Source organism: Pistacia vera, unplaced genomic scaffold (assembly GCF_008641045.1).
Source record: "Pistacia vera cultivar Batoury unplaced genomic scaffold, PisVer_v2 Contig462, whole genome shotgun sequence".
NCBI lineage: Eukaryota > Viridiplantae > Streptophyta > Magnoliopsida > Sapindales > Anacardiaceae > Pistacia > Pistacia vera.
Window position 1 is genome coordinate 68,352 of NW_022196293.1, and position 21,898 is coordinate 90,249.

A 21,898-nucleotide genomic window follows, 5' to 3' on the forward strand; every position below is an offset into this window, starting at 1 on the left:
TGTTCAGTGTAGTCACTTAGAATCAACTGAACTCAATCTTCTCATATGGAGGCCAAAATTATAAACATAATGTCCGCGCCAAGGAATTAGAATTTGTTGGCCTTGAGTGTCCAACCATTAATTCATTTATCCCAACTTCCACAGAGAAATGAAACGAAAGAGAATTTCAGTTTAAGAATCGGGATATTTATTTGTTGGATACAAAATTCTGTTGTGATTTTTTTTTTTTATAAACAAATTTCAATTTTCAAGAAAAAGAGATAGAAGGATCAGGGTCCCACCTCATAGCATCATGTTTTGAAGAGGTAGACACAAGCTGAGTTCCAAATTACACTGGTAGGGGCTCTTCTCTCAAAGTTCCACCCATGTCCATCCTCCAAGATCGATCAACTATAGTTGCCAACTCTCTGAGTGAAAAACACCAAAAAGCTAGGTAGATAAAGTACAAATGTATGCATATTATCATTAGAAAACATGAACTGAGCAATACCTAAATTATCATTTATTTATGGGTAGTATCATTTTCTTGCACTATGGAACCCATCAATCAGCAACATGTTAACTTTAGACCTAAACAAAACAGATTGGATTTCATTGAATTTGAAATAGTCTATTGGATTTTGATGACGTTAATATGGGTGACTTAATTTTGCAACATAGTTACCCTAGTATGAAATAAGGCATTCATGATGCAATTAGAAATTAGCACTTCTATTTTTTCTTCAGCACAGGTGATGTAGACACACTACAATCTGATTGCAACTCAAAACTTTTAATTCTTTAACTTAGAAGGATCCAGATCCATGGAGTACAGGTTTTGCTCCTTAACCTCTACCATTTCTCATGTCTTGTTCATTTTTGTTATGCCAAAGCCTGTTTAAAACTATACTTTCTTCATTATATACTGACTAAAGTTTGTCCAAACAAAGTAAGAACTCGAGAAAGGAGATACCCAATATGCATGCACAAAAGAAACAAGAGGTGCATATGCAGAGGTTTGCCAATGTCTAGAATGAAAGGATTAGCTCATTGCCATACATGACACCTTGTGTCCAACACTCATACCCGTGATCATGGATTATAAGTTGATATTATAAAAAAGAAATCACATCTTCTTTCAAAGGAATGTCACAATGCCCTCAATTAAATGATGTCTAACATAAATGGACAGTAGAAATTATAGTTTATGGTATCAAAATGGGCATTAGAAATCATAATTTACCATACTATGGTGACACAGTGATGAAACTACAATATATCCCCATAAAAGATAGAAGACAAAATTAAAAAAATACAAACTTACTTGAGGTCATGACTAACAACAAGTATAGTTAATTCTTCTTCATGTGCTTCAAAAGCTTCACAACATCTGCACGTGCCTTCCAATCTAATTTTTCCAAAATTGCATAACGATTAAATAACTACCGAAGATCAAAGACATAACGTGCAAGCAGTTTAGTAACATAAAGCTGTAGATTACAGGGATCATGCATGCTTAATTATTAGATTGACTTCTGATGCTGTCTAAATTTATATATTTACACAAAAAGGAACAATATTCAGAACATTAGCAATGAACGAGCTTTCATACCCAGACCACAAGAGGTTCATCCAATATCAATAAATCTGGGATTTGTACCTGGAGAATTAAAATAATCACCATTTAGCAGTCAATCATGCCACGTCATGCATAACTAGAAATAGAAATTTCTTAAAACCATGGCCAAAATGAAAAAGTAATAAATTTGAACCCCAAGAAACCCTTAAATTTTATCACCACCCAATCTTTTTAAAAATTACTGATTTAACTTTTCCAAAGGGTTTTGCGGTAATTCTTTACTAAAACACCCCTCTTATAAGGAGCATTCAAATATTTAAGGGGATTTTTAATTGAAAAAAAATTCGTGGCAATGATATTAAAGGATCTCTCATTGGAGTCCATCATAATTTACAAAATGAACCAAAAGAATTTGTGTGCATAGTTCATTGTCAATTTAGGGTAGGGTATTGATAGGTCTTACCAATTGAATTGCCAATGCAAGCCGACGCTTATAGCCACCACTTAGAGAATGAGGGTCCTTATCCAAAGAGATCCCACAATCCAACCTAGGATTATCAATTGAATAATATTACAGAGAATGGCAAACACACTAACACAGTCAATATCTAGAAAACAGTAACACAACTGTAAGAGTTAGGGTGTGTGTGTTTTGGTGGGGGGTGGGGTGTGGGTGGGAGAAGAGAATGAAAGAGAATTCCCCAATTAATAGCTCTTTGGAGATTTAGAGTAAGGTACTCCTTCAATAGATCACCACTTTGCCTTGGCCACCCAAAGATAACTTCATCAAGCACATTATCTGCCACAAAATACCTAGCTCAAAACAATATATTCTTAGAAATTTAACAATACAAAGTAGAATCAGAACGTTGTTGAGAAGTGAGAAATAAAAAGTGAAAGAAATTAATAAGTAATATATAAATACATAAATTCCCTTAACACACAAGCAAAAACTCCAAGTAGTACGAAAAATCAGACTTATGAATAGACAACTTTTAGAGAAAACAAGTTTACAACATCTAGGACCCCAGATTTCTTATCATAAGAAACATGAGGAGATAATGTCCAGTTGTTTTCAGTACCTCTCTGGAAACTGAAACACAATCCAACTCTTTCAGCGAGTAACGGTTCAGGGGACTCATCTGGTTTGCCATCATTCCATATTTTTTAATGTAAATGGAACCCGATTTGGTTTGCTTAGTCCTGCAAGAAGCTGAAGGGAAAGGAAAGGACGCACACTCAAAATATAAAAAACAGGGATTAACAAATTGAACAGTAAGAACTTCGAAAGAAAAAACATTGAGAAGGGGTCAACCTGCAAGAGGTATTTTTTCCACTTCCACTCTGTCCAAAAACAGCCAAAACTGCAGCAAATGACACAATACATTTAGTCCATGAACAGAAAGCACTTGCTTTGAAGCAAACCATCTAATAGATATTGAGAATTCTGCCGCTAGCATAGTGTAGTTAGAAATATGAGTACAAGATGAGACAGGGTTGTTTCAACATCTTATGCAAAAAAATCACAAAATCTCCAGACAATTTAATCCAAGACATTAGTAGATCATCAAAACTATCAAATTACAGATATGAAAAGTGGTTATAGAAAACCTGTTGATGAGCTCTAAGGTTATAGTCTTCAGACATTATTTTTCCAAATGTAACTTCTAACAGGAGTAATTGAATAAAGAAGAAACACATGGACATGATAAATTGTTACTAATGAAGTCATAGCACAAACATATACCTTTTTCTCAGGAAGGGAGAAACTAATTCCGTTTAAAATGTTGAGCTGGGTCCCTGGGGTCGATAGTAGACATCCTTAACCTTAGAGTAACGATTATTTCGTTTCAGTAACTTCCAACACTTTAATCATAGTGTTCTCCCAATACTCACCATTGAGATCCACTTAAAGAACAAATTTATAAATGCAAGAAAAAAAAAAAAAAATGAACTAGCACTACAAGCTAATGCACAGCAAGAAAAAATTCACAATCAATATAATTCACAAGTCACTATAGTACTAGCAAATAAATGACCAGTGCTCGAATATCATAATTAGCAAATTATATAATAAATTAATAATTACCATCACATAAAATATCAAATTTAGTCTCAATAATCTCTTTTAACTGAATTATTCATATTTAATAAACATCTATGAACTAAAAAGTAAATTCACAGCCATCTCTCCTAGAATAACCCTAATGTTGTAACAAAATATTTTAAAAAAAATATAGAAACAAAATAATTACAAAAAAAAAAAAAAAAAAACTCACTTCAAGGCAAGAATAATGACAGGAGATTCCAACAGCCTGATTTTCTTTGGAAATTAAATCTGTAAATAAGTGAATTAATCGAATCAACACAAAACTTAAAAAACCTAAATTAATAAGCAAATAGAGAGACGATAATTGTAACTAATTATGTAGATTGATTACCTGGAGCGTGATTTTCAAATGAAGCTCGATAATTCAAATTTTGTCCAGTGAAGCGGAGAGAGCGCCAAAGTCGAACTCGCCATGATAAACGGTAGACGATTTGTTTGGTTTGGGCGCTTTAACGTTCGGCAAATTCACGTGATGAAAATCCAATGTTTTGCCATGTCAGCGTCAGTGTCACGTGACCTTGTCTTTGGGCCCCCGTAGGTAAAGGTTTCACATTATTTAGAATTAGGCCCACGTTTTTGATTTAATCCTTCTTTACTGTTTCAATAAATAAAACGCTTAATAATGTTAACTTGCCTTATAATAATTAGACATGTCCACGATAATAAACATAAATTAAGGTTTAGTTTGGGATTGCAGTAACTTATCCTTAATCATATGTTGATCAATTTTCAAAAAATCAACTTTAGAAATAATCTATTAACTGTTTGTTTTTTCTTAATTTTAAAGGATTAATACCCTCCACTACCCTTTGGTTTCCAAATAGATAAGTTGGTTTTCTGTGTTATGTGAATTATCCAGTACCTCCCCTGCCGTTAGTTTTTATGCCGTGACCTTTATTGGAAAAGACGCGAACATCATTTCCCTTAGATCAATGATAAAATCGAAGTAATTGTATTGGAAAACGAACCAAACATAATTAAGAGGATTTTCATCACATCATGTCAGAACGAAAACAAACAACTTAATTAATTTCACACATTTTTTGTGGAGAATAATTGTCATGCTAGAGCTAGCAGGTAGCAGTGCAACCCAAACGCATACCAAACATAATGAACCTTTGAAAACCTTACCCACCTCCATTATGAGTAGAGGTACAAAAAAGACCGCAAACGAACCGAATCAAATTCGATTTTTTCCAGGGTTGGATTCAGATAGTATTTTAAGTAGGCACCCATTTTTCGGTTTAGTTACCAAGTTGATTTAAAATATAAATTGGGTGCCCGAAACCTGTTTTAAAAAAAAAAAAAAAAAAAGAGTAAAACTAAAAATGTAAATCCCAATTCCCAAATCAATTTCCCTAAACCCAAATAACCTTCTTCTTCGTTTTTTCCATTTCTCCCTTTCTCTACATTTCTCCTTCGCAACTTCCAGTATTTTCTCTTCATTTATCATTTTCTCTCCACTAATCTCTCCCTTCTCTATTCTCTCCGTCTCCACTAGCCCACTGATTTCTCGCATCTCTTCTTCTTTCTCCATTTAGCTCCTACTCGCACTTTGTTCTCTCCAGTCTCCACTACTTACATCATTCTTTATTTCTCCATTTCTCTCTACCAATTGCTCCACTTCTCTATTCAAAAAGGTATTTGATAATTGTCTACGTGGGCTCTTTTTATTGTGAAGAATTATTTCTATATTTTTTTGGTGTAAAAATTTTTATGTTTGGTTTATGTAAAACATTTTATGTTTGGTGTAATGGTGTGTGAAACATTTTATGTTTGGTTTATGTAAAACATTATGTTTTATGGTGTGAAACATTGTATATTGTTTGATTAAAATTTGGAGGAGTTTGGAAGAAACATTGCAATTTTGTTTAGAAGAAATATTACAAGTTTAATTAACATTTTATGTTTGATTAAAATGTGAAGAAATATTGAATTTTTGTTTGGGATTATATTGGAAATTCGGGTTTTACATTTGGGTACCTAGTAACCGAACCGAAATTCGGTATCCCATATTCGGGTATTGCATAAACGTTTGGTTACCAGTACCATTTTCACACACCCAAATATTCGGGTGGGTAGTAAAAGGACATTCGGTCATACCGTTTTTCCTCCCCTAATTATGAGATCCATTGTAAGGAAGAAGAAACGATTGAGCTTGAATACATAGGAACATGTTTGTATCGAATTTATTATACTCAAGGTTCGATCATTTAGATTTAAAAAGTTATATTCGATTCATTAGTTTAAAAGGTATATTCGATTCATTTAATTTAAAAAGGTACATAAAAAACAAGAATTCCTCTTAAGTGTATTACATTATTTTGTTTTCTTATTGATAGCTAGACTTTTGTATAAATAGGTGATGTATTCACAATTCAAAATAATTCAATATGATACAATTAATTATTCTCTAAAGATATATTTCAGCATACTCTACTTGTATCATCTCTCTTGCCCTCTTAAATATATCACTTGGGCATACTCCGACTCTCTTCAATTCCCTTTTGCCCTCAATATCTAACATGGTATGAGCTTCCAAGTTGAATTAGCTTTCGCTCAGCTAGCCTATCTTTTTGTCCTGCAATTCAAACGGATACTCAGTTACACAATACGTCTAACCTCTCTTTTGTCCTATCCAACTATACTCGTTAGTTTTTTTTTTTTTTCAATGCTTATCCTCCAAGCTTTGCCAACCCACTCTAGCCTAAGTTTAGGACATGAGTACTAGTTATATGGAATATCCATTTCCAGGAAATTTTGTCAACAAGTCGATAAAGTCTAAGGAGACTGGGTTTTTAAGTAAGACCATTTGTGACTCTCCCAAATTCCTGGAAATTTCCTGGTGATATTGAATCATTTTTGCACGTGCTAATATCCTGGGTTATTAAGTTGTTCCGCTAATCAGCCCACTATAGCCTCAAGTTCTGCTTCAACTGCAAGCCATAAGCACTCAAGTTAGATAACTTCTTCCAAATCAAGCTTCGCTAATCAACCCACTCTAGCCTTAAGTTTTGCTTCAGCCTGTTAGACACATAGGCACTCGGATATTCCAAAGGACAAGGCTTTTGTGCTCTCCACATGGTTTACCCAAGTATAAGCAATTGAGGTTTCTACTGTTCGGCATTTTCCTCCAAGTTGTGGATGGTTTGTTTTGCAACAACACCTCCACCAAAACAAAATCTTCCTGTTAACTCTCTTCTGGCAACTCTTCACCAACATCTTCCCTATGCTCCCACTATTCCTTCCTTGGAGATAGTCCCTCACACGACCCTCCCTCTCACTCAACCTCCTATTTGGAGAGTTGACTATGTCTGTTAACCATTCCGCTCCCTCCTGGGTATTACTTATCCCATATCTAATGGTAGACAATATCACATCCACTACCAGCTTGGAGTTTATGACCTATAAAATCACAAGCTTGAGGGGGAGTGATGAAATAGAATGCCATGTTGTGGCTATCACTAAGATTATGCCAATTACCCAAATCACTCAACCAATAATCCCTTGATTGAGTGTAATTATATTATTTATTTTCCTTATTGTATAGCAAAACTTTTGTATAAATGGTGATGTATTCACAATTCAAAATAATCAATAAATACATTGAATTCATCTAAAATATCTCTCGGTATACTCCACTGTTTTTAGTTGTCTCTCTTACCTATTAAAGATATCTCTGTGGCATACTCCGGCTTCTTTAATCGCCTCTCTCGCCCTCTCAATTCTACGACAATCTCCAACAACAAAAGGATCCCAAGACATGATTTCTTTGATGTTTGTGAAATCGACTTGTTGAGACCATTTGCTTTCTTTGTGAAATGAGTGCTTTTATTAAATATTGTGCCCGTACTTGCACTTTTTGTTATTGAGTATTGATAATGTCCTAAATCGATGGTTTATATGAGTATTTGTGAAAAAGTTAATTTTTTATTCTCATCTTGAGTTTATGTAAACAAATGTGTTATTGATTGTTTTAAAATTGTTTTACATTGTTTATTTGGTAAATATTCATTAAAATGTTGGACTAGATAATCATTTGGTTGTTTATTTGGTGTGTATGTTACATATTCTTTAAAATGTTGTATATTATTTACAAATTATATTTTTATACGTTTTGGTTCATCTAGATCTTGCCGCTATACTTACCGTTTGCATGTTATATAGGTTTTAATTTTAATTTCAACTTTATTAAACTATTGGATCATACTTACTATTTGCATGTTAAATTGTCTGGAGATTTTGTGATGTTTTTGCATAAGATGTTGAAACCACCTTCTCCATCTTGTACTCATATTTCTTAACTACATATATGCTAGCGGCAGAATTCTCAATATCTTTAGATGGTTGCTTCAAAGCAAGTGCTTTCTGTTCATGGACTAAATGTATTGTGTCATTTGCTGCAGTTTTGGCTTATTTTTGGACAAGTGGAAGTGGAAAAACTACTCTCTTGCACCCCTTCCTCAATGTTTTTTTCTTCAGAAGTTCTTACTGTTCAATTTGTTAATCCCTTGTTTTTTTATATTTCTGAGTGTGCCGTTCCTTCCTTTTCCCTCTAGCTTCTTGCAGGACTAAGCAACCAACCTCGGGTCCCATTTACATTAAAAATATAGGAATGATGGCAAACCAATGAGTCCCTCTGAACAGTTACTCGCTGAAAGAGTTGGCATTGTGTTTCAGTTTCCAGAGAGTACTAAACAACTGGACTTACTCTCCTCCATGTTTCTTAATAAGAAGTTTGGGGTCCTAGATGTTGTAAACTTGTTTTCTTAAAAGTTTTTTATTCATTAAGTCTGATTTTTCGTACTACTTGGAGTTTTTGTTTGTATGTTAAGGGAATTTATGTTTTTTCTATATTAATTTCTTTCACTTTCTTATTTCTCACTTCTTAACAACGTTCCTATTCTACTTTGTATTGTTAAATTTGTAAGAATATATTATTTTGCTGTAATAAAACTACAAATTGCCTTTTTTTTTTTTTTTTTTTTTTCTAATTCTATACTTGTCTCTTCTCAACCTCTTGAAATAATATCCTCAAATTTTGACTTCACCATAATATCACCACACAGACGGCTTTAAATTTATGTCATTTTTATTGATTACTTCCCAAAGATATATTAAGTTTTACCTTCTTAAGCAAAAGTCAGAAGTTAAAAATGTCTTCATTCAATTTAAAGCCATCGTAGAAAAATACTTTGATGAAAACATTAAAACTCTCTACTCTAATAATGGGGGTGAATACATCTCTCTTGCTAATTTCTGTTCTACCAATGGTATCTCCCATCGCACTATACCACCTCAAACACATGAACACAATGGACTCTCTAAAAGACGTCACCTTCACATAGTTGAAACAGGTTTAGCATTATTATCTCATGCCTTTCTTCCTCTCATCTACTAGTCTCATGCATTTGCCTCTGCTGTATACTTAATAAATCACATGCCTACCCCCATATTAAATTTTTCCTCTCTTTTTAAAAATATATGCCTATGTTACCCTTGGCTTAGACCATACACTTCCCACAAACTTGATTCCCACTCCAAATCTTGTGTATTTCTTGGTAATTCTTTAACTCAAATTGCCTATTATTGTCTTGATCCCTCCACCTCCAAAATTTATGTGTCCCAGCATGTTAAATTTGTTGAGTAAGTGTTTCCTTTCAACTCTTTCTCTACTCACTCTTCTCGTCCTTAACTAAACACCATTGCCACTTGGATTCCTCCACCACTTCAAGTTTCACCCTGCTCTTTAATATTGCAACTCAATACACCATCTAAAGCAGTAGTCCCTCAACCATCCTAGCGTGCAGCTCCAGCATTCTTAGTTGACCCCCCAACCTTTTCTCATTCTCTACCACTATTGACCTACCCGTGACTCCACCAGCACCTACTCACATAATGATCACTAGAGCAAAAAAGAACATCCACTAACCTATCAAAAAGTTGAACCTCCATACTCAATTATCCACCTCCAATGACCTTGAACTAACCGCAATAACTTAAGCCCTAAGAGATCCTATGTGGCAGCGAGTCATGTTTGAAGAGTATGATGCTCTCGTATGAAATAGGGCATGAGAACTAGTACCACCTGATCTCCATCAAAATCTTTTTGGTTGTAAGTGGATTTTCATAGCTAAACGTCAATTTGATGATTCTATTGACATGTTCAAGGCTCGTTTGGTTGCAAAGGGTTTTCATCAACATCATGGAGTCAATTATTAGGACATCTTCAGTCCAATTGTTAAGCCTACCACAGTTCAAGTTGTTCTCAATTTGGTTGTGAGTCGTGGTTGGTCACTATGACAATTTGATGTCAATAATATGTTTCTCTAAGAGTCCAGTTGTTAAGCCTACCACAGATCAAGTGGTTCTCAGTTTGACTGTAAGTCGTGGCTGGTCACTGTGACAATTTAATACCAATAATGCATTTCTCCAATGTCATATATCTAAGGATGTCTACATGAGTCAACCGCCTGAATTTCTTGATTAAGACAATCTATCTTTTGTGTGCAAGCTTCAAAAAGCCATCTATTGTCTCAAACAAGCCCCTCAGGCCTAATATCATGAACTTCGTACCTTTCTCCATTACGTTGGCTTTAAGAATTCCCATGTTGATACCTCTTTGTTTGTCTTCCATACTAGTGCTCCTATTATGTACCTCTTAGTTTATGTTGATGGTCTAATAGTCACTAGCAATAGTGTTACCATGGTTAATCAGTTTGTGGCTCTTCTTGCTCAACGTTTTCTCTCAAAGATCTTGGGTTGATGTACTATGTTCTGGGTGAATATGTTGTTCCCAACCAAAGTGCTCCTAAATAAGACAAATATGTAGGACGGCAAAACTATTATCACTCCATTACCAACCAGTCTATCTCTTCAGCTAAGCTCAGACATATCTTTATCTAATCCTACAGAATATCACACAGTTGTTGGTACTCTTCAATATCTATTACCTACCAAGCCTGAGATTGCCTTTGTTGTCAACAAACTATCTTGGTTTATGCATCGTTCCATGATTGACCATTGGGCCTTTGTGAAATGTCTCTTGTGGTATTTTTCTGGCATCGTTAATGATGACTTGCAAATATACTATGATTCTCCTTTAAGTTTGCAAGCTTTTTCTAACATTGATTAGGCAAGAGACAAAGATGATTTCCCCTTTACGAGTGCTTATGTTGTCTACTTTGGCTAGAATCCTGTGTCTTGGAGTTCTAAGAAATAATGTACCGTAGCCAGATCATCAACTGATGTTGATTATTGTTCCGTTGCTAACACTATTGCTATACTCAAATGGGTGTGCTATCTTTTATCTGATCTTGGTGTTTAACTTTCTTGCTATCCTATAATATATTGTGATAACATTGGGCCCACTCAACTCTGTTCTAATCTTGTATTTCATTCAAGAATGAAGCATGTGACAATAGACTTTCATTTCATCCATGATCAAGTTCAAAGTGGTGCTTTTCATGTTGCTCATGTTTCCTTTACAGATCAGTTGGTTGATGCTCTCACCAAAACTATTCCTCGCGCGCGATTCCTAAATTTTAAGTTCAAGATTGGACTTCTCTCTCGAGCTCCATCTTGAGGGGGCATACTAAAGGAATCTTGTATCTGTTTACTAATTCAAATCTTGTATCTACTGACTAATTCAAACATTATTTTCCAGATTGTGTTAATCATATCTGGAAACTTAGGATTTGTTTACTAGTTTGAAAAATATTTTCCAGATTGTGTTACTGATATATGAAAGTTTGGGATTCACCTGATTTGTATTTAAATGTTGGTTGATCAATGAGAATAATCAACTTAACTTTCCATTTTTAATCTCTATTATTGTCAACCTAAGGGCCACGAGTTTCCTTCTAGGTATTTTGTTGGATTTTGAAGACAGTTTGTTGTTTTTTGATTTAGTGAATTTGAACAATGGTTGGAATATAGTGTGGCGAAAGATGTTGCGTTTTGTCTTTATTGCTATCTTTTTGAGCTAGATGGTGATAAAGAGTGGTGATCGCTTTGTTGGTTAAGGGTTTTCAAATTGGAAAAAGAAAGAAAAATTGAATATTCACGTTGGAGGTTCTAATAGTGCTTATAACCAAGCTGGCAAGCTCGAAGAATGTGTGAATCAGTATTGAATCAAGACCAACATATTCAAACATTTTTTTATCGATACTCTTCTCAAGGACAAACAACGTATCGAACTTGTTTAAATGCTATAGTTGACTATATTCGTTTTCTTCTAAGGCAAGGACTTGCATTTCGTGGTAATGATGAATCTTATGATTCAAGCAACCAAGGGAATTTTCTCGAGCTTTTACAATTTCTTGCTAATCATAATGAAGATTACAATGTTGTAGCTTTCAAGAATACTCTTGATAATCTCAAATTGACATCACCTGAGATTCAAAAAGACATTGTAAATGTTGCTTCAAATGAAACAGTAAGTGCTATCATTAGAGATTTAGGAGATTTATTATTCGCTATAATGATTGATGAATCTCATGATATCTCTAGAAAGGAATAAATTGCTATTGTCTTACGTATGTTAACAAGAATGGACTTGTGGAGCGTTTTCTAGGTATTGAACACGTTACCAGTACCACAACTCTCTTACTCAAGGCAACACTTGATAATTTCTTTTCAAGGCATGGGTTGAGTTTTTCTAAACTACGGAGACAATGTTATGATGGAGCTAGTAATATGGAAAGAGAATTTATTTGAACAAACTAGTTTTGAAATATAATATATGTGCTTATTATATTCATTGTTTTGCCTATCAACTCCAGTTGGCTCCTATGGATTTAGCAAAGAACCATGATGATGTTAATGATCTTTTTAATATCGTGGTGATTGTGGTTAATATTGTCAGTGCTTCATCAAAGCGTTGCGATATTCTTAGAGATAAGCAAGCTTGTAAAGTTATTGAAGCTCTTTCAAGTGGAAAAAGTCTCAATCAAGAGACTAATCTGCAACGTGCCTTTGATACGCGTTGGGGCTCGCATTATGGTATGTTAATGAGCATAACCTTGATATTTTCATCCATTATCAATGTTCTTGAAATTGTGACAAAAGATGGGTCAAACTGTGAGCAAAGATTTCATGGAAAAAATATATTGAAATTGATGCAATCATTTGACTTTGTGTTTAGTCTATTTTTGATGAAAGGTATACTTAGACTTATAAATAAACTTTCTCAAACACTACAAAGAAAATATCAAGATATTGTAAATGCAATAAATTTGGTTGAAGCACGTAAGCAAGCTTTACAATGATAAGGGATAGTGGATGGGAGACTTTTATTAAGCAAAGTTTGTTCTTTTTGTGTCAATCATGACATTGAATTACCATCACATAAAATAATCAAAATTTAGTCTCAAAAATTTTTTAACTGAATTATATAATTTAATAAACAATCTATGAACTAAAAAGTAAATTCACAGCCATTCTCAATAACTAGAATAAAACCTAATGTTGTAACAAAATATTTTAAAAAAATATATATGAAACAAAATAATTACAAAAAAAAAAAAAAAAAAACTCACTTCAAGGCAAGAATAAGACAGGAGATTCCAACAGCCTGAGTTCTTCGGAAATTAAATCTGTAAAATAGTGAATTAATCGAGATCAACACAAAAACTTAACAAAACCTAAATTAATAAGCAAATAGAGAAGACGATAATTGTAACTAATTGTAGATTGATTACCTGGAGCGTGATTGTTACAAATGAAGCTCGATAATTCAATTTGTCCAGTGAAGCGGAGAGGAGAGCGCCAAAGTCGAACTCGCCATGATAAAACGGTAGACGATTTGTTTGGTTTGGGCGCTTTCAACGTTCGGCAAATTCACGTGATGAGAATCCAAATGTTTTGCCATGTCAGCGTCAGTGTCACGTGACTCTGTCTTTGGGCCCGGTAGGTAAAGGTTTCACATTATTAGGAATAGGCCAGTTTTGATTTAATCCTCTTTTACTGTTTCAATAAATAAAACGCTTAATAATGTTGACTTGTTATAAATTAGCATGTCCACGATAATTAAACATAAATTAAGGTTTAGTTTGGGATTGCAGTAACTTATCCTATAATCAATTGTTGATCAATTTTCAAAAAATTAACTTTAGAAATAATCTATTAAACTTGTTTTTCTTAATTTTAAAGGATTAATACCCTCCACTACCCCTTTGGTTTCCGAAATAGATAAGTTGGTTCCTGTGTTATGTGAATTATCCAGGTACCTCCCCTGCCGTTAGCTATGCGTGAACTTTGATTGGATAAGACTGAACATCAATTCCCGTAGATCAATGATAAATCGAAGTATTGTATTCGAAAACGAACCAAATCATAATTAGGAGATTTTCATCGCATCATGTCAGAACGAAAACAAGCAAAAAATTAATATCTTGTGACTATTTCACACATTTTTTGTGAGAAATAATTGTCATGTAGAGCTAAGGTAGGCAGTGCAACCCAACGCATACCAAACATAATGAAATCTTTGAAAACCTTACCCACCTCGAATTATGAGTAGAGGTGGACAAAAAAGACCAAATCGAACAAAACGAATTGAAATGTAATGAATCGAATCAAACCAATTTTTCAAATATCGAAAAAATGAGTTGGATTCAGATAGTATTTAAGTAGGTATTCGGCTTTTCAATTCAGATATCAGGTGTATTAAAATATAAATGGGTACCTGAAAACTGTTATAAAAAAAAAAAAAAAAAAAAAAAAGTAAAACATAAAAATGTAAATCCCAATTCCCAAATCAATTTCCCTAAACCAAATACCTTCTTCTTCGTTTTTCATTTCTCCCTTTCTCTACATTTCTCCGTCGCAACTTCCAGTAATTTCTTTCATTTATCATTTTTCCACTAATTCTCCATTCTCTATTCTCTTCGGTCTCCACTAGCCCACGATTTCGCATCTTCTTCTCTTATCTCCATTTAGCTCCTACTCGCATCTTGTTCTCTCAGTCCCACTACTTACATCAATTCTTTATTTCTCCATTTCTCTCTACCAATTGCTCCACTTCTCTAGTTCCAAAAGGTATTTGATAATTGTCTACGTTGGGCTCTTTTTATTGTGAAGAATTATTTCTATATTTTTTGGTGTAAAAATTTTATGTTTGGTTTATGTAAACATTTTATGTTTGGTGTAATGGTGTGTGAAACATTTTATGTTTGGTTTATGTAAAACATATATGTTTAGTGGTGAAACATTTATGTTTGATTAAAAATGAGGAAGTTTGGAAGAAACATTGCAATTTTTGTTTAGAAGAAATATTACAAGTTTAATAACCTTTTATGTTTGATTAAAATGTGGAAGAAATATTGAAATTTTGTTTGGATGCAATATTGGAAATTCGGGTTTTACATTTGGGTACCTAGTAACCGAACCGAAATTCGGTTATCCCATATTCGGGTATTGCATAAACGAGTTCGGTTACCAGTACCATTTTCACACAACCCAATTCTTGGGTTGGTAGTAAAAAGGCACATTCGGGGCATACCGGTTTTTCCTCCCCTAATTATGAGATCATTGTAAGGAGAAGAAGAAACGATTGAGCTTGAATACATAGGAACAAATATGTTGTATCGAATTTATTATACTCAAGGTTCGATGCATTTAGATTTAAAAAGGTACATTCGATTCATTTAGATTTAAAAAGGTACATTACAAAACAAGAATTCTCTATTAAGTGTAATTACATTATTTTGTTTTCTTATTCGATAGCTAGACTTTGTATAAATAGGTGATGTATTCACAATTCAAAAAATCACTATGATACAATTGAAATTATCTAAAGATATATTTGAGCATACTCAACCTTGTAGTCATCTCTCTTGCCCTCTAAAAATATCACTTGGGCATACTCCGACTCCTTCAATTGCCTCGTTGCCCTCTCAATTCTAACATGGTATAGAGCTTCCAAGGTGAATTAGCTTTCGCTCAGCTAGCCTATCTTTTTTGTCCTGCAATTCAAACGGATACTCAGTTAACCAATACTGGTCTAACCTCTCTTTTGGTCCTTACAACTCAAACATATTACTCAGTTAGTTTTTTTTTTCAATGGTCATCTCCAAGCTTTGCCAACCCACTCTAGCCTAAGTTTAGGACAATGAGTAGCTAGTTATAGGATATATCCATTTCCAGGAAAATTTTGTCAACAAGTCGATAAAAGTCTAACGAGAATGGGTTTTAAGTAAGACCATTTGTGACTCTCCCAATATTCCTGGAAATTTTCTTGGTGTATATTGAATCATTTTTGCAGTGCTAATATCCTGAGTTATTAAGTGTTTCGCTAATCAGCCACTATAGCCTCAAGTTCTGCTTCAACTGCAAGACACATAGGCATCAGTTAGATAACTTCTTCATAATCAAGCTTCTGCTAATCAACCACTCTAGCCTTAAGTTTGCTTCAGCCTGTTAGACACATAGGCACTAAGATATCCAAAGGACAAGGCTTTGTGCTTCTCACATGGTTTACCAAGTATAAGCGATTGAGAGTTCTACTGTTGGCATTTCCCAAGTTGTGGAGGTTTGTTTTGCAGACAAACACCTCCACCAATAACAAAATCTTCCTGTTATTCTTTCTGGCAACTTCTCACCAACATCTTCCCCGTGACTCCCACTATTCCTTCCTGGAGATAGTCCTCAGCAACGACCCTCCGTCTCACTCAACCTCCTATTTGGAAGTTGACTATGTCTGTAAACCATTCCAGCTCCCTCTGGGTATTACTTATCCCATATCTATGGTAGACAATATCACACCACTACGCAGCTTGGAGTTTATGACCTATACAAATCCAAGCTTGAGGGGGAGTGATGAAAAATGATGCCATGATTGTGGCTAATCACTAAGATTACGCCAATTACCCAAAATCACTCAACCAATTAATCCCCTGATTGAGTGTAATTATATTATTTATTTCCTTATTGTATAGCAAAACTTTTGTATAAATTGGTGATGTATTCACAATTCAAAATAAATCCAATATAATACAATTGAATTCATCTAAAAATATTCCGGGTATACTCCAATGTTTTAGTTGTCTCTCTTACCTATTAAAGATATCTCTGGGCATACTCCGGCTTTTTTAATCGCCTCTCGTCGGCCTCTCAATTCAAACAAAAGGATCCGCAAGACATGATTCTTTGATGTTGTGAAATCGACTGTTGAGACCATTGCTTTCTTTGTGAAATGAGTGCTTTATTACAATATTGTGCGTACTTGCACTTTGTTAAGTTATGTAGTATGATAATGTCCTAAATCGATGGTTATATGAGGATTTGTGAAAAAGTATTTTTTTTATTCTCATCTGAGTTTTGTAAACAAATGTGTTATTGATTGTTTTAAAATTGTTTACATTGTTTATTTGGTAAATATTCATTAAAATGTTGGACTAGATAATCATTTGGTTTTTATTTGGTGTGTATTGTTACATATTCTTTAAAATGTTGTATATATGTACAAATTATATTTTTACGTTTGGTTCATCTAAGATTCTTGCGCTATACTTACCGTTTGCATGTTATATGGTTTTAATTTAATTTCAACTTTATTAAACTATTTGGATATACTTACTATTTGCATGTTAAATTGTTGGAGATTTTGTGATGTTTTTGCATAAGATGTTGAAAAAACCTGTCTCATCTTGTACATCATATTTTTAACTACATATGCTAGCGGCAGAATTCTCAATATCTGTTAGATGGTTGCTTCAAAGCAAGTGCTTTCTGTTCATGGACTAAATGTATTGTGTCATTTGCTGCAGTTTTGGCTTGATTTTTGGACGAAGTGGAAGTGAAAAAACTACTTCTTGCAGGTTGACCCCTCCTCAATGTTTTTTTCTTCAGAGTTCTTACTGTTCAATTGTTAATCCCTTGTTTTTTATATTCTGAGTGTGCGTCCTTTCCTTCCCTCTAGCTTCTTGCAGGACTAAGCAAACCAACATCGGGTTCCATTTACATTAAAAATATAGGAATGATGGCAACAAATGAGTCCTCGAACAGTTACTCGTGAAAGAGTTGGCATTGTGTTTCAGTTCCAGAGAGGTACTAAAACCAATGGACATTATCTCCTCCTGTTTCTTAGATAAGAAGTTTGGGGTCAGATGTTGTAAAATGTTTTCTTTAAAAGTTGTTGTATTCACTAAGTCTGATTTTTCGTACTACTTGGAGTTTTTGTGTGATTTTAAAGGGAATTTTGTTATTATCTATTAATTCTTTCACTTTCTTATTTCTCATTCTCAACAACGTTCCTGATTCTACTTTGTATTGTTAATTTGTAAGATATATTATTTTGCTTGTATGATGTTTGTAATAAAGCTACAAATGTCCTTTTTTTTTTTTTTTTTTTTTCTAATTCTATACTTGTCTCTTCTAAACTCTGAAATAATATTCTCTAATTTTGAACTTCACCAATAATCCCACAGACGGCTTTAAATTATGTCATTTTTATTGATTACTTCACAAAACATATTAAGTTTTACCTTCTAAGCAAAAGTCAGAAGTTAAAAATGTCTTCTTCAATTAAAGCCATCGTAGAAAAATACTTTGATTAAACATTAAAACTCTACTCTAATAATGGGGGTGAATACATCTCTCTTGCTAATTTCTGTCTACCAATGGTATCTCCATCGCACTATACCACCTCAAACACTGACACAATGGACTCTCTAAAAGACGTCACCTTACATAGTTGAACAGGTTTAGCATTATTATCTCGCCTTTCTTCCTCTCATCTACTGGTCTCATGCAATTGCCCTTGTTGTATACCTAATAAACACATGCCTACCCCCATATTAAATTTTCCTCTCCTTTTTAAAAATATATGCCTATGTTACCCTTGGCTTAGACCATACACTTCCACAAACTGATTCCCACTCCAAACTTTAGTATTTCTTGGTTATTCTTTAACTCAAATGAATTGCCTATGTGTCTTGATCCCTCCACCTCCAAAATTTATGTGTCCCACATGTTAAATTTGTTGAGTAAGTGTTTCCTTTCAACTCTTTCTATACTCATCTTCTCGTCCTTAACAAACACCATTGCCACTTGGATTCCTCCACCACTTCAAGTTTCACCCTGCTCTTTAATATCGAACTCAATACACCATCTAAAGTAGTGTCCCTCAACAGTCCTAGTGTGCAACTCCAGCACCTCTGGTGACCCTAACACCTTCTATTCTTGCCATCCTTACCACTATGACCTACCGTGACTCCACCACACCTACTCACAGAATGATCACTAGAGCAAAAAATACATCCACTAACTATCAAAAAGTTGAAACTTATACTCAATTATCCACCCAATGACCTTGAACTAACGCAATAACTTAAGCCTTACGAGATCCTAAGTGGCATCAAGCATGTTTGAAGAGTATGATGCTCTCGTACGAAATAGGCATTGGAACTAGTACCACCTAATCTTCATCAAAATCTTTTGGTTGTTAGTGGATTTTCATAGCTAAACGTCAATTTGATGATTCTATTGACATGTTCAAGGCGTTTGGTTGTAAAGGGTTTTCATCACACTAGGTCAATTATAGGACATTTCAGTCCAATTGTTAAGCTACCACAGTTCAAGTTGTTCTCAGTTTGGTTGTGAGTCGTGGTTGGTCACTATGACAATTTGATGTCAATAATATGTTTCTCCAGAGGTCCAGTTGTTAAGCCTACCACAGATCAAGTGGTTCTTATTTGACTTGTGTCGTGGCTAGTCACTATGACAATTTAATACCATAATGCATTTTTCTAAGTCATCTATCTAGGATGTCTACATGAGTCAACCGCCTGAATTCTTGATTAAGCAATATCTTTTGTTGCAAGCTTCAAAAGCCATCTATGTCTCAAACAGCCCTCAGGCATATCATGAAACTTCGTACCTTTCTCCATTCGGGCTTTAAGAATTCCCATGTTGATACTCTTTGTTTGTCTTCCATACTAGTGCTACTATGTACCTCTTAGTTTATGTTGATGGTTAATAGTCACTAGCAATAGTTACTACCATGGTTAATCAGTTTGTGGTCCTCTTGCTCAACGTTTTCTCTCAAAGATCTTGGGTTGATGTACTATTTTTGGGTGAATAAGTTGTTCCCAAGACCAAAGTGCTCCTAAATAAGACAATATGTAGGACGGCACGTGCAAGCAGTTTAGTAACATAAAGCTGTAGATTACAGGGATCATGCATGCTTAATTATTAGATTGACTTCTGATGCTGTCTAAATTTATATATTTACACAAAAAGGAACAATAATTCAGAACATTAGCAATGAACGAGCTTTCATACCCAGACCAGCAAGAGGTTCATCCAATATCAATAAATCTGGGATTTGTACCTGGAGAATTAAAATAATCACCATTTAGCAGTCAAATCATGCCACAGTCATGCATAACTAGAAATAGAAATTTCTTAAAACCATGGCCAAAAATGAAAAAGGTAATAAATTTGAACCCCAGAGAAACCCTTAAATTTTATCACCACCCAATCTTTTTAAAAATTACTGAAAAAACTTTTCCAAAAGGGTTTTGCGGTAATTCTTTACTAAAAACACCCCTCTTATAAGGAGCATTCAAATAATTTTAAGGGGATTTTTAATTGAAAAAAAATTCTGAGGCAATGATATTAAAGGATCTCTCACGGAGGTCCATCATAATTTACAAAATGAACCAAAAGAAATTTGTGTGCATATGTAATCATGTGTCAATTTAGGGTAGGGTAATTGATAAGGTCTTACCAATTGAATTGCCAATGCAAGCCGACGCTTATAGCCACCACTTAGAGAATGAGGGTCCTTATCCAAAGAGATCCCACCAAATCCAACCTAGGATTATCAATTGAATATATGTTACAGAGAATGGCAAACACACATAACAAAGTCAATATCTAGAAAACAGTAACACAACTGTAAGAGTTAGGGTGTGTGTGTGTTTTGGTGGGGGGGTGGGGTGTGGGGTGGGAGAAGAGAATGAAAGGAGAATAATACCCAATTAATAGCTCTTTGGAGATTCAGAGTAAGGTACTCCTTCAATTGAAGATCACCACTTTGCCTTGGCCACCCAAAGATAACTTCATCAAGCACAGTATCTGCCACAAAATACCTAGCTAGCAAAACAATATATTCTTAGAAATTTAACAATACAAAGTAGAATCAAGAACGTTGTTGACAAGTGAGAAATAAGAAAGTGAAAGAAATTAATAAGTAATATATAAATAAAATAAATTCCCTTTAACATCACAAGCAAAAACTCCAAGTAGTACGAAAAATCAGACTTAGTGAATAGAACAACTTTTAAAGAAAACAAGTTTACAACATCTAGGACCCCAGATTTCTTATCATAAGAAACATGGAGGAGATAATGTCCAGTGGTTTCAGTACCTCTCTGGAAACTGAAACACAATGCCAACTCTTTCAGCGAGTAACGAGTCAGGGGACTCATTTGGTTTGTCATCATTCCTATATTTTTTAATGTAAATGGAACCCGATGTTGGTTTGCTTAGTCCTGCAAGAAGCTGAGAGGGAAAGGAAAGGACGCACACTCAGAAATATAAAAAAACAAGGGATTAACAAATTGAACAGTAAGAACTTCTGAAGAAAAAAACATTTGAGGAAGGGGTCAACCTGCAAGAGAGTAGTTTTTCCACTTCCACTCTGTCCAAAAATCAGGCCAAAACTGCAGCAAATGACACAATACATTTAGTCCATAAACAGAAAGCACTTGCTTTGAAGCCACCATCTAATAGATATTGAGAATTCTGCCGCTAGCATAGTGTAGTTAAGAAATATGAGTACAAGATGAGACAGGGTGTTTCAACATCTTATGCAAAAAAATCACAAAATCTCCAGACAATTTAATCCAAGACATTAGTAGATCATCAAAACTATCAAAATTACAGATATGAGAAGTGGTTTATAGAGAACCTGTTGATGAGCTCTAAGGTTATAGTCTTCAGACATTATAATCTTTCCAAATGTAACTTCTAAACAGGAGTAATTGAATAAAGAAGAAACACATGGACATGATAAATTGTTACTAATGAAGTCATAGCACAAACATATACCTTTTCTCAGGAAGGGAGAAACTAATTCCATTTAAAATGTTGAGCTGGGTCCCTGGGGGTCGATAGTAGACATCCTTAACCTTAAAGTAACAGATTATTTCGTTTCAGTAACTTCCAACACTTTAATCATAGTGTTCTCCCAATACTCACCATTGAGATCCACTTAAAGAACA

At 34.3% G+C, this 21,898-nt stretch overlaps 1 protein-coding gene across 1 annotated transcript in view; it reads right to left on the reverse strand.

The window, feature by feature from the left end:
* Window positions 1-21,898, reverse strand: part of LOC116145499 (ABC transporter I family member 11, chloroplastic) — a 28,280-nt gene that overhangs the window by 5,698 nt on the left and 684 nt on the right. Inside the window, 9 exon segments of the mRNA XM_031430957.1 lie at window positions 282-407; window positions 1,304-1,340; window positions 1,343-1,387; window positions 19,953-20,001; window positions 20,401-20,487; window positions 20,650-20,764; window positions 21,043-21,176; window positions 21,286-21,337; window positions 21,726-21,805. Of these exon segments, the coding sequence (XP_031286817.1) occupies window positions 329-407; window positions 1,304-1,340; window positions 1,343-1,387; window positions 19,953-20,001; window positions 20,401-20,487; window positions 20,650-20,764; window positions 21,043-21,176; window positions 21,286-21,337; window positions 21,726-21,805 (678 nt within the window). The 3' untranslated portion in view covers window positions 282-328.